This window comes from Gambusia affinis, linkage group LG09, assembly GCF_019740435.1.
Source record: "Gambusia affinis linkage group LG09, SWU_Gaff_1.0, whole genome shotgun sequence".
Classification (NCBI taxonomy): domain Eukaryota; kingdom Metazoa; phylum Chordata; class Actinopteri; order Cyprinodontiformes; family Poeciliidae; genus Gambusia; species Gambusia affinis.
Genome location: NC_057876.1, coordinates 13,550,850 through 13,564,322, shown reverse-complemented (window position 1 = coordinate 13,564,322; position 13,473 = coordinate 13,550,850). Strand labels below are relative to the sequence as shown.

The 13,473-nt window shown below is 34.7% G+C and overlaps 3 protein-coding genes across 10 annotated transcripts in view; all 3 read left to right on the top strand.

Annotated features, from left to right (window-relative positions):
- Window positions 1-356: 356 nt before the first annotated feature.
- LOC122837616 lies at window positions 357-3,120 on the top strand. The gene is made up of 4 exons (XM_044128087.1): window positions 357-546; window positions 1,805-2,125; window positions 2,334-2,444; window positions 2,590-3,120. Exons 1-4 carry the CDS (start codon window positions 498-500, stop codon window positions 2,712-2,714), a joined length of 606 nt encoding a protein of 201 aa, XP_043984022.1. The 5' UTR covers window positions 357-497; the 3' UTR covers window positions 2,715-3,120.
- A 2,482-nt stretch (window positions 3,121-5,602) lies between these two features.
- On the top strand, window positions 5,603-8,243 carry LOC122837615. Of its 2 annotated transcripts, none has more exons than XM_044128085.1 (6): window positions 5,603-5,740; window positions 6,240-6,569; window positions 6,717-6,974; window positions 7,072-7,176; window positions 7,357-7,461; window positions 7,558-8,243. In XM_044128085.1, exons 1-6 carry the CDS (start codon window positions 5,623-5,625, stop codon window positions 7,746-7,748), a joined length of 1,107 nt encoding a protein of 368 aa, XP_043984020.1. In that variant the 5' UTR covers window positions 5,603-5,622; the 3' UTR covers window positions 7,749-8,243. The 2 variants fall into 2 exon arrangements, with proteins under 2 accessions (XP_043984020.1, XP_043984021.1); XM_044128086.1 differs by having other exon boundaries at window positions 7,360-7,461; window positions 7,558-8,242.
- A 1,954-nt stretch (window positions 8,244-10,197) lies between these two features.
- Window positions 10,198-13,473, top strand: part of LOC122837613 (carcinoembryonic antigen-related cell adhesion molecule 1-like) — a 34,919-nt gene continuing 31,643 nt past the window's right edge. For 6 of the 7 annotated variants that reach the window (XM_044128075.1, XM_044128074.1, XM_044128078.1 and 3 more), the window contains exons 1-2: window positions 10,198-10,386; window positions 13,020-13,337. In XM_044128075.1, the coding sequence (XP_043984010.1) occupies window positions 10,338-10,386; window positions 13,020-13,337 (367 nt within the window). In that variant the 5' untranslated portion in view covers window positions 10,198-10,337. The remainder of the gene's footprint in view (window positions 10,387-13,019; window positions 13,338-13,473) is intronic. The other variant, XM_044128081.1, reaches the window with a different exon arrangement.

Genomic DNA, 13,473 nt, shown 5'->3' with positions numbered 1-13,473 from the left:
AGTTGTTCAAAGAGGCCAGTACAAGAATTACACAAGGAGTGTAGAACTTGAGAATGAATTACATGTGTAACAAAAACAAAAATCAACAAAAAATGAGCGAAATACAAAATAAAAATCTCAGGAATAGTGACAGGAAGTTAAATTAATCTAACAAGCTTTCTTTACTTTTTCAGCTACAATCATCCAAAACACCTGCTTTATTAAAACGTCCCCTTTCATAAAGTTGGTAATATTTGTGGAGTTGGTTCTGTTTTGGGGATTTTAGTCCAGCCCTGTTTGCTTTTTTAGTCCTGATCTCATACAGCTGGTTGTGTAAGATTTCTGTGTCAGTTTCCTTTAAGTGACTTCTCCATGTGATGATAAGTTCACTTCCCTTTTCACCTCTATGTAGTGGGGATATTCAGCTTTTCTTCTGATTGTTCATCTGATTCAAATTGATTATGGTTGTCAGAACATAATCAATCTGACAGTTGCTGTTTAAACAGGTGTAAGAAGACATGGCAGCTGGAGTTGGACTGCTGCTTCTGCTCATAGGAGTCTCTTATGGTGAGTCGTTATTATTACATGTGGAATAACCAGTGTTTTGATTCCCATGTAGCAGTGTTTTGTCCATCTGGTGACCTTAATTAAAACTAAGCCTAATTTTACATTTGTCAGTGTTTCTGGGCAGTTTAAGTGTTATGCTGTCTGTGGCTTTTGTTTTTATTGAAAGGAGTAAAGTTCTGATCCGACTATGTCCTTCTTTTCTTCCTTCTTTTTTCGACAGAACAATCTTGAGCTGTAAAAATAACTTTTAAAAGTTCTTGAAATGATTCGAAAAACAAGAGTCTTCATAATACATCATACTGAACCAGAGAGGTGTAACTTTAACTCAGAAAAGCAGGATTTTGACTGTCCAGCTCAAAAGGTTATAGATCAACTAATCGTTTTACAACCTCATCAAAATGTGGCATAGATGTGAATTTTATTTGCTCCTATAATTATGACTAAAACGTTAAACTAAAATTGATTTCTTTGATAATTTCTGAGAGTTTTTTCATAAGACCAGGGAGTTATGTTGGGATATTTCCAATAAAACTTTTTTAAAGAGATCAATAGTCACTATTATGTGATTTTTATGTTTATTAAAATCCCACGGTCATGTAATTTTGTGTTATGTGTTTTTATGCAGTAGTGTTCTTGTTAAAATAACACAATAGTGTTAAATGTACCCAGATTTTAGTGTCTGAATACAAGTAATTTATCAGTAATGAGTTGGTAACAATGTTCTAGATATTTTGAACAAAGTTATTTATTATTATTTATTCTGTCAGGTGAAAAGGACCAGAACTCCACAAAAGTAGCAAGTTACACAGTTTAAAAGACAATTATTCCCCACACTGTGCAAATGTATGTAAACTTCTAAATTCAAAGAAATGTACAAAAAATATCTAAAAAACCCCCAACTAATTTTACAGGCATTTAGCATAAAGAAAAATTTTTGGTAATTTTGCTCTGATTTCACTTCAGACAGTGAGAACTTTTTTTGTATATATATCTCTTTATTCAGTGTATGTAACCTTCTGGTTTCAAATGTATTATAAAACTACATCAACTTTGTGACAGTAAGTCTGAAAATCTTCAACAACAAAGCTTGTGTGTTTTGTGGCTTGTAAGAGTGAAATGAAATGAAGGCTTTAACTAAGTTTTCACACAATAGTTTTTAATTTAAACAATTGTGTTATTTGAAATCTTTTTTTTTAAAAAAAGCTCAAATATATTTTGTTTAAACTGCATTCAACTTTTTCATTATTCTATTATTCAGGTAATAAAACGTTCTGTGATGCCAGACACGAGGGAGCTCAATGTTCTCAACCCTGCGGAGCAACTGTGTTTGTTCACCTGATGGATGAGGCCTCAAAAAAAATAATATTCCAGTGGACAAAGGAAGCAACAATAATACTAAATTGGAGAAACAATGGACTCGTGACAAACACATTAGAGAGCAGATCCGAATTTATCTCCAACAACGGGACATTTAGGATCAGCAACCTTAGGAGCAGTGATAGTGGTGAATACACACTTAAACTTTTTGATTCCAATGGAAAAGCAACAGGAGGACGGACTCTGCAGTTGTACATTGAAGGTAAAGTCTGTTATACAAATTCAAATTGCTAAATTCACACAAACTAAATTGGTAAACTCTTGATAACCTGCATATTTGAAATTATTTGTATAATTCTTCCATTTGTGACTTATGTGGAAATAAAAACAACTGGACCTGTTGATGTTTGAACTGGCTGCTGCTTTCTTATTATTTTCCACACGACTAACTTTCTTTGTATTTGAAACAGGCCGGTCCCCACTAAGATTTGGAGCAATCTCTGCTCTGCTTTTGTTTTCTATCCATGTCGTTGTCTGTGCAATCGTCATCTGTGTCCAGAGGAAAAAGCAAAAAAGAAAAGGTATTTATTAATGCTTATTTACAACTACTGCAATATACACATTTATATCTTATAGGAAAGAAATTGTCAAAAATCTAGTTAGAAGAATGTTTGGCAAAAATATCAGTTCATCACTGTTGAGTGACTAAATCTTGCTTTTCTACAGGAGAAGAACTCCCTGCTGACTTGACCTATGCTGTCGTCAGAGTGGTGCAACAGCGAGAGAGGAAGTCAGTGAAGCAAAACATAGAGGAGGAGGTGGAGTACAGCCAAATAAAGATTGCAGGGTGATTCCAGTCAAATTCGACAGAAGAAATGAGACTATGTGCAAATGAAGCAAACTGTTGTCTGCTTTGGTAAAGACTGCAGCACTCATTGCAGATCCACAGAGAAGATGACGATGTGGACTCCTGAAGACGTTTAACTGTTCTTTAATCATTGTAACTTTTAAGAAACCATATTTAGCAATGCAAAAACAACTGCTTGTTTAACTTAATTGTAATATTTGTTCATGACTGTAATGTTAAATTAGGAAGTCTTGACAAATTGACACTCAACCCATTAAATTACAAAAAAAGTTAAGAGACAAATGTGCTGGAGTCCAAAGAAAAATATGTTATTAGTCTTCATATTTTCCACAGCAGCTCCCTATGGCATATGCAAGTGAAAAACAAAATAAAAGTTGTTAATGGTGAAATTCATAGTATCGTATCACTGGTCAATGATTAAACAAAACTGAATATTTGAACAAAACCCAAAAGCAGTGATGGTTCAGAAAGTGAAGAAAACAAATGACATCTTACAGAAAGTGGTAGTAAGAGAGGCAGGTTGCACAGCAGGAGAAACTGACTTACTAAAGTGGGTGGTGGATGATTAGGGATATGATAAAGAGACAAAAGATTACTGATGACTTTCTGCTGTCATCAGGATCGATGACTAATTAATAAAGAGACATAAGGAGTTTGAATGACTGCACAGTCAGGTGGATGTACATTTTTAACTCAGTTTGCAGTAATGCTAATCTTTCCCATTTTGGATAATGGATTGGCTCTGCTGTGTGAGATGTTCAACATTTTGGACCTTCTTCACAACTTGACCTGACCTGTTAGCTGCCTGTTGGTCTTCATGATGGTGTTTGCTCTCTAATAGATCAGCACTGTACCTCCTGGGATTAGTTCACACTCGACACACTCTATTCAACCAACAGGCAATTATTTAAGGTAATCTTTAATGACCTAGAATAAAAAATAAAAAAAAAAACTTTCAGAGAATAGGCATCTAAATAGAAATACATACATACATCAATTTTCACAATTTCAATAAAAAAAATCATACAATTAAACTCGTAGTTATTAATACCCATGACCAAAAGGTAAAAAAAAAAAATCTAATTGTTTTCAACTACAAAGTTTGTTTCTGACAAAAGATCAGACTTTGCACTTCTCAAAACAGCACAATGTAAAAACCTGTTTTAGAAAATAATGTGTTATTGACTTTCCTGTCAAATATTATCTACAGCCTTCACAATAATCTTGGGATAAATATTTTATTTTGGTTGTTTGCCTTTAGTGATGAGCTCTAGAGCTTTAACTTCGAAAGACCTCCTTTCCATCACCCTAACCTTGATCTCACTCCACAGAAAACAAAATAGAAACATGTTGAAAATAAATTTAAGATTTACTTAATTGAAGTTGCTAGGGTTTAACTGTATAAACTTGTTCTTCCTGTTCCCAAATGTACTTTACTTTGTTCTGGTCTATAAATTAGACACATTTATCTATATAATCTTCAGTTGAAAAAAGAAACAAACTGTGGGAAGGTCGCTTCGAAGGGTATTAGTCACAGTTAGACACAAAGTGAGATTTGAAAGAGAACTTCTTGTTTGGGTTAAGAAAAGAAAATAGTTGGTTAGACCCAAAGAAAATGATGGTATTTGGTGCAAACCTCAGAGTTTTCTCTCTCTCTCGCTCATTTCCTGTTCCCACTTCTCCTTTTCAGGGCTCTGCTGGGAACGTAGCTTTGCCATCTATGCCTGAGCATTCATCCTGCACAGGCAAGAGATACAAGACAGAAAACAGGAACAAAGATGCTCTCACATTTTTACCCAAATGCTCTCACAATGTTTTTTTTATAGCAGCTCTAAATTATAATGATTCTGTTGTCGTTTATGTTGTTTCTGTCAGAGGTTTGCACCTTTTGTACAGAGCAGGACATAGCTCCATTAGATGTATTAGTCATACTTCCCTTTTAAATGCTTTTTGGGTTTTCTGTCTTGTAGAGCATTTTTGTTAAGTTTTCCATCTAAGAGTTGCATTTAAAATCTACCTTTTACTGGTCTTTGCAGTTTTGAGGACCACAAATAAGTCACCCACACTTCCTTTATTTACATAAAAAAAAACACATGCATCAATTTCTGAGAATGTTTTATATGGTTCAAATGCGGTCAGTGCAAGTAGTTTGAAGAATCATCCAGATCGCATCAGAAAACAGTCACAAAATGTATTGTTTAATTTACTTTGATTTAAACTAGAAAACTTTACAATATTAAAATTGTGAATTTTTTCTGTATGTTGCAATGTATATACCAGATAACCTAATCTTTATCCACCATCTGTTTGGTCTGGAGTCTCTCCTGCTTGTACTTGCATTTGGCTTCCCTAAGCAGTCACACTATTCAAATTGTACCAAACCTGCACACCTGGAGACTAAAATGTTTGTCAATTGTTCTTTGTAAATTGCCTAAAGATTACTTACATTACATAGAAATCATCTATCTGAATATCAATATTCAGGACTTCCCATTATTCAAGAGCACGCTTTGATCTAAAATATTCCATTGTACTTCTGGTTGTATGTTTTAAATCACTTTTTTTTTTTTACTTAAGGGTATCAATACAGCTAAATACACATATGGCACATGTTCCAGAATTTTATTCATAAAATGTTTTAAGAACCACATATTGTTTTCCCTCTAAATCCTAAATATGTTCTACTTTGTATTATACTAACCACATAAAGTTTATATGGCGTCAATTTTCTGTTATTACAAAATATAAATTAAAAGTTGTTTAGCTTTTACCACTACAAAAAAATAATACAACCTGGTTGGAGGAGAAAGGTTCCGTCTTTCAGTCTAGAGGTGACTAAGTTATTATCACTTCCTTGTTCATGTCAGTACAAGCGTTGTTTTTTTGTCTGGATGATTAGTAACACGACATTTTACACAGTTCACTGTAGAACAATGTGGCCTGGAAACTGGTGTACAGTCACTGAGGCTGTTGCTGGATTACTGGTGATGCTACTATTTATGTCTTATGGTGAGTTTGCATTTAGTTTTTTATGGCAGTTTTAAAATGCTGTATTTAATTTGACTTCAATCTGATACAGATGGGAACATTATTATAGAGCTTGAATGTCTATGAATAGGAAATGAGACTATCTTGAATAGTATTCAAGCATTCAGTTAATCGTAACTCCAAGCCAAACAAATACATGTTTGGCTTGGGGTTATTTTTAATACTTCTTAGAAAAGCATTGTCTGTTTCAGTTAACTATCACAATTCCTTTGAAAAAAGCATGAGATTGGTCCTTTAATAGTTTTTTTCCAGATAAAGGAAGTAACTGAGTGAGTTGTTGTGTTTAAAGAAATGACACATTAATGGAGAAAACAGATAAGAAATAGGAATGTGACATAGAGTAAGACAAAGGCTTTAAGAAGCAGGAAGTGATGATTGTTTGAATACAGAAAAAAGCAATCAGCTCTGTATGTAAGAACAAAAGCATAAATATTATCATTTTGCTTTTTTGTCTTTTAAGCCTCTGCCGAAGTAGCAACTTGCTGTGATGGCAGACAGAATGGAGCTCTGTGTGTTGGACCTCTGGGAGGAACTGTGTGTGTCAAACTGGTGGACAGCGTCTCAGAATCGCAGATTTATCAAATAAAACATACATCGTCAATAATCCTTACAATAAAAAAGAATGACGTTATTTTGGGTCCTCTTCAGAACAAATATCTCTTTATTCCAAGTAAAGGTACATTTAGTATCAGTAATCTCAGTTTGACTGACAGTGGTGAATATGTTCTGGATGTCTTTGATTCTGATGGAAAGAAGAAAGAATATCAAACATTAAATTTGTCTCTTGAAGGTGAGTCAAGTTCTTCCTACTGTTAAAGTTCATTCTTATATTTTACTGAGACACATAATGTATCCCTTATTCAACAGGGAGCATGCCTTTCTTGCTCTGCAATGAAAATTAAAGATTTTCTAAAGTGGGTTGTAATTTCCCCTTTAGCTCCTGTGACTTCTCTCCGGCTGATCGCTGAATGTTTGTCCGAAGGACAGGTGAAAGTGTCCTGTCTCTCCGAAGGAGGGAACAATCCTCAATACAGCTGGACTCTGAATGGAAACAAACCGTCAGGACGTGAGCTCCTCTCTGGAAATATTGAGTCTAACACCATCGTCCTGAGACCAAACGTTGCAGGACGCCTGGTTTGCTCAGTCAGGACTAAAGTCAGTTCTCTTCTCAAAGAGAAAATCACATCTACCTGTGGTGAGTGGGAAATTCCTGGACAAAAATAGATTATTTGAAACTAATAACTCTGATCACCAGGTAAATAATAATTTTTGTTTGCTCTTTTTGAATACAGACTTTGTGAACTGCACTTCAAATGGTATACACATATCTAAGTGGGTGTTTAAAGAAAATAACACTCTGTGTGTTGAACCTTCACCAGAGACACATAGTATAATGGGTAAGATGACAGATTTAAAAACACAACTTTAAATCTCTTCTTGAACAATGTTGGTATTTTATGAAGCGAAAACCTATTTTGTAGAGAATTTAATAATGTATTATTTCTTTCTTTAATTTCAAATATTCATGAAATCACATTACCTTTCTTAAAAATAAATTTTTTTTCTTCACTTTTAAGCAGTGCTATTGCCAATAATGAGTGGTGCAATTGGAGCTCTGTTAATTATCCTAGTTGTCAGCATAGGAATTTTCTGTGTGAAGAGGAAAAAGCCAAACCACAAAGGTACCATTTATCTCAATTTCATAAATTTTCATCAGGAAACATGAAACTTAGAATTATCATGTTTTTCTTGTACCTCTCTTTGCTGCTCTTCTTCAGAAGAAAATAATTATGACCAAAAACGGAGCAATGCTGGTCAGGGGAGGAGGCGAGAGGAGCTGAGCAAAGAAACTCAAGCAGAGTATGGCAAAGTTAAAAAGCAACCTCGGCTGTCTGTTGATATGACATATGGAAATATGGACAACAGTCTGTATGGAAATGTGGATGAGAGTATCTACGCAAATCTCTAAAAAAAAACCTGTGAGAAATTTGGGAAGTTTACAGCGACGGCTAAACAACAACAGAAACAAGGAGGATGTGAAGCAATCTCCATCCATATTAGGTTTGCTGGCTGATTCTCAGACTGGTTAGAATGAATATCTGTGTGCTGTCTTATGCATTAAAATGTTTTGTTCCTCATCTCTCTTCCTGTTACTGGTTACTGAGAGACAAATGTTTTTACAACTATGAATGCAACAAACATGCATAACAAAGGAACTTAGCTACTGTTCTGTTTCATTTGCTTTCTTTATTACATGCATTCCTCAGTTTTAAGATCCCTTGTGCTTTTTTGCTCTGTGACTAAATTTATTTTCAGCTCTGACTTGTAGAGTTCAGGTATGGAAGATGCATGTTAAATTGACATATTTGACACTTTGAATACTCCTGTTTTACATGTAATCAGTTACTGATTGAACCGAAATGTTTGAAACAATAAACATTAGAATCTGTTATGGACTCAAAACTGTCAAATGTTTTGTTTTGCCTTCGAGGTGGGAAAAAAAAAATCAGCCTAAAAACGAATTGGCTCATCATTTTTGGCCTAAAACAAAACATTCATCCAATCAGTTGGAGCAAGGCTTCCCTCTGCTGGCCAATAGAGATAAATACATTTCTTCTTGTCTCTGTGCTCTGATACGCCTCCATGTGGCCAGAGATGACATAGCATGCATTGATAATTGATATGCACATTTTCATTATGAATATTAAGTGGTCATATTAATTGCAACAATGCAGAGTTCAATCACAGCCTTCAAATCAATCAGCACTTGTTTTTTTCTAGGAGTCTGCAGGTTTGTTGACGTATGGTTCTAACACATAAATGTTTCTCTGATCTACTTAAGAAACACCAATGTGTTTCAGGTATTCAAAGAAGGCCTCAAGTATTTCCATGAATAAAAGCTGTAATAACAATTAAAGGCCACTGAATAAAAAACACTTATGACAGCAGTTGAATACGTTCATTGTTAAAACTAAACAACCACTAGATATTTTCATCAAGTCTATCATAATTTGATTTGAAAACAGTGAGTATTTTTCTTTACTTGTTCAATAGCATAATGATAATTATCTCAGTTCCAGGAGCTCCAGAGCACAAAACCAGTTATTGTTTTTACCCTTTCTCAAAATAATTAAATCATTGGTAGCTTTGAGCCAAATAGATGGATAATTGACAGATTCATCCTAAGGTTGAGTAACATTTCTTAAAGTTGTTTTAATTTTTAATTTTAGTTATTTTGCAAGGATTTGTAGACTGTCTCACTGAACCAGGTTCTCATTCTTGGGGGTTTGTCAGGAAAGGTTTTGTGTGGACTTAATTCATGAGGGTTCACTTTGATTGCTGTACAGTCAAAGTAATCCGTTTTGTGGAATATGTTCAAATCAAAGAAAGATAATCTGTGTTGTATGCTTGGGAGTAATTGTGTTGTGAGCTATCAGGAACATCAACTTTTTTGTGATATCAGTATCAACTATAAAACTAAGTAGTTAACTTTATTCAGTTTAGGTTATTACCTTTGTCACAGCAAAGAAGGTCAGCAGTTACAATTGCTGTGGGATTTTATTTATTAGAGAAGTTCAACTTGAAAAGACATTGCTAACCACTGATGTCTAAAAATAATCAAGCTAAATGTCGAACAAACTTATTTCCTGTTTTTCTGTGTTAGAACTGTTTCTGCTCTTAAATGATACAATCCTATGAATATCTTCAGCAAGTTGCAACAAAATCAATCAGCAGTTAGATTAGCTCAACTCTTTGCCTCTTTGTCCCACGTCTGCTCTAGTTTCGCCTAATATTTTAATAATTTTTCTTTCACATCACGTCTAGTTAAACAATGTCTAATAAGACTTTGTTTCTAAACCTTATTCCTCTATTATATTTTCCTCTTGTTGAAACAAATTAGTCAGCCTGGCATAAAATATATTTTTGGTGTTCTTTTCTATCAAAGTGACAAAATCCAGAAAGTATATACTCACAAATAATTTCAGGAGAGCATTATTATGAAGTTCATCTTTTTATGAAGTTTGTTTTCTTTTTTTGCCTACAGCTTAGTTGTTCTAATATTGATGTCAAAGTCTTTCTGGGTGGATTTTGCGAGTTTACATATTCGTCTAAGTAGTCCGTATGTTCACTTCCTTTTTAGATCTCTTCATTCCCTCTGAAATTAGTTTATTTTTAAATATATTTTTAGTGTTGGATTTCTACCAAAGTGACAAATTCACTTTGGTAGAAATCCAAAGTGGATCCATATCATGTTGGTGGAAACTCATACAGAATCTACTCTTTTTATATGAGTATATAAGTATTCATTCTTTGTGGGGGTTTTGTCTGATAGCTCAGTTTTTGTAATATCAATGTCATCATTTTTGTGTGATGATGTCATGAGCTTCTGTATTCGTCTAAGTGGTCCGTATGTTCACTTCCTTTTTAGATCTCTCCATTCCTTCTGAATGCAGTTGTTCATCAGTGACATGAGTTCAGTCCTCCTAAGCAAACAAACGTCGATTTTGTCAAAGATTACTGAGAGCTGCTAATCAACAAACCTGAATAATAAAGAAAGATGGCAGCAGCTGTTGGACTGTTGCTGATGATACTTGGAGTCTCTCAAGGTGAGTTAAAATATTGTTCATGTTACTTTATCAGGGTTTTATCAGGGCTTTAGATACAGTGTTGGCAATACTTTAAAGAAAAAGGCTTTAAAAAAAAAATATATATATATATATATATATATATATATATATATATATATATATGTTATATATATATATATATTAAAACTATATTTAAAATACATTTATCATTGTTCTTCAAGTTGTTAAGCAGCTCAGTCTTCCGTGTTTAGTCAGAGCAGCAAAACCACAAAAAGGCTTCCATGTTCTTATCTTCTGCCTTTTTATCTTTAACATTACTTCAAATCTTTGAGTGGCAATATTTCTGAAACATGTTGACATAATATTAGTTAATATTTATATTTTAGTGGAGTTTTCTCAACTACAAACATGACTTTAAAAAAATCAACAAAAGAAATAACATTAATAATAGACATTTTGAAACAAAAAAGTATAATGTTATTGTCTTCACATGTGTTTTCCAGTCCCGGTCCTCTGGGCACACTGTCCTGCATGCTTAAGATGTTTCTCTGCTTACATGACCTGAAAATAAAGGCTGAATCACAGTTCTCCTAATCACTATTATTTATGTTATCTGATATGACTTCAAAAAAAATCAACAAAAGAAATAACACTAATTTCATTCTGGACAGACTCAGACGCAGAAAAGAAGACAATTAGAAGAGTTTATTGACATACAGAAATTAAAGTCCTTGGGCTCGGGCCTGGCTGGGGATAACGTTCGCGATAAGCTTCGGATGAGCTTATCCCATTGCTGATAGGAACGTCATCCGGCTCTGGTTGATGGAGGTTGAAGAAGAGTGCGGGCCTCAGGACCGGGCGAATGGAGGAGTAGGGATGGTGGTGGGTTGAGCTCCATTGCAGAACGAAGGACGCCATGGATGAAGGTCTTTATCAGCTGGGACTTGGCTGATGATTGGACGTGACGTGGCTTGGTCCAGCGTTGATAGGTCGACGATTGTGGGCGGGTCGCTTCAATTAACAGGTCCCGGTGGGGATAAAAGAGACTTACAGTTTGAATTTGCGCCTCGGCTTCTTTATATAAATTTTGAAACACAAAAGTATAATGTTATTGTCTTCACATGTGTTTTCCAGTCCCGGTCCTCTGGGCACACTGTCCTGGAAAAAAACAATCTAGAAAATGTCTTATAATTTCTTTAGCATGTATAAATAAGCTAATACAAACTTTCAAATAAGCAACATGTGTTCTCACTGTTATTAAATTAGGTAAACAATCAAATGACAACATCTTTGGTTGTCAGTGAGACATAATGCATAATAATAAGCAGTGATGGCATAGTTACTTTGAAAAAGTAACTTTAATCGGACTACTGATTACTCCTTGAAAAAGTAACTTAGTTATATTACTGACTACTTGATTTGGAAAGTAACTAAGTTACACTAAAAGTAACTTTTTAGTTACTTTCAGCAGCTGCTAACAACAACGCTCTGCCTCCTGTGAAAATAACATTGAGCTTTGTACTTGTACTTAATTGTAAGCTATTTTATAATGGTAACATCAACAATATGTCTCCACTGATTAGGTTGAACTGAAGAGGAGATTGTAGAAAAAACAGTACAAAAAAATAAAAAACGTGAGTAATTTGTGTGGTCCACTGTTGTCTGGAAAACTCTAAGAAGGATTTTAAAGCCCCCCCTTCCCCCAGACTCCAGGTTCTGCGTTACGGCCCTGTGTTTGGTGTCACAGCACAGCGCTCCTCCTGCAGCTCCACAGCTCAGATGGCTGCACAGATTTGTGACACTTACCGTAATATTAATAATTATAACGGTGCTAACTTGCCATTATAACTATTCCCAACTACGGACACGTTCATTCGTGGCTGTTTTCACGTTTATTGCGCTGTTCAAATTGGTCTCGATGTTTGCAGTTTTCTGGAGCGCAACGCGAAGCTCGACGTCATTCAGAGGTAATACATTAACTTGACATTAACAAAGACACAGCGGGACGGATCATCGGGGAAATGATGGACAGGGAGAGACGGAGTAAAACTACCTTAATGACGGACAAATTCTGGGATTTATTATGAGTCTCTGCTTATTCCAAAGCCCAAATAAGCAACTTCACGTTCAAAAACGAGCCTAAAAAGGCGCAACACGCCAGTAATTAAATTTGCAAGCGACTTAAAAAAAAAAAAAAAAAAAAAGCCCAAAGCCGCTTATAATAATCGGACTTGGCGACAGAAACTCAAAATAGTTCCAGTTTTTCCACCAACAAAATGCGCATCTCCCTCCATTGTTTACATTTCTGTCGCATAGAGACGTCGGTCACTCGACAAGACGCGTAGAGGAAATAGCCTACGATTAAATTACAAAACAAGATAGTAACGCAGTAACGCAAAAATGATTTTGATAAGTAACTGTAGTCTGACTACTGGATTTGAAATAGCAACGCGTTAGATTACTCGTTATTGAAAAAAGTGGTCCGACGTCAGTAACGCGTTACAAATTAACGCGTTACTGACATCACTGATAATAAGGGTGAATATTGACTGTCTCAGAAAACTCATTCTTCTGTTTTCATTTCAGTTTTTCTGTCTTTGGAAGATGACAATTTTAATTGTAAAAAATGTTTTTAATTTTTTATATTTCAGGTCTGTCAGCTCACTGTGATGTCAGAAAGGATGGAGTTCAATGTAACGTGACTTTGGGAGAAACTGTGTTTCTACAGCTGATGAACAACACTTCGGGAATTAAAATTGACTTGAAAAAGGAAAATGTAAATTTACTAAGAGTGAGGGAAAATGGAATAGCTGTAAATGAACTAAAAGACAGATCAGATTTTATACCCAATAATGGAACATTCAGGATTAATGACCTGAAACACAGTGACAGTGGTAAATATAACCTTACAGTCTTTGATACAGATGGGAAGTGGACAGAAACTCGAACTTTTCATTTGTCTGTTCAAGGTAAATACCTTACAAGAAAATAATATTAGATTTGTTTAATTGACATGATATGGATAATACATGTAGCTGATTAAAGCTCTGTAAAATTATACTTTTCATGATCTTTACTAGAACTTATATTAAGTTTTAATTTTCT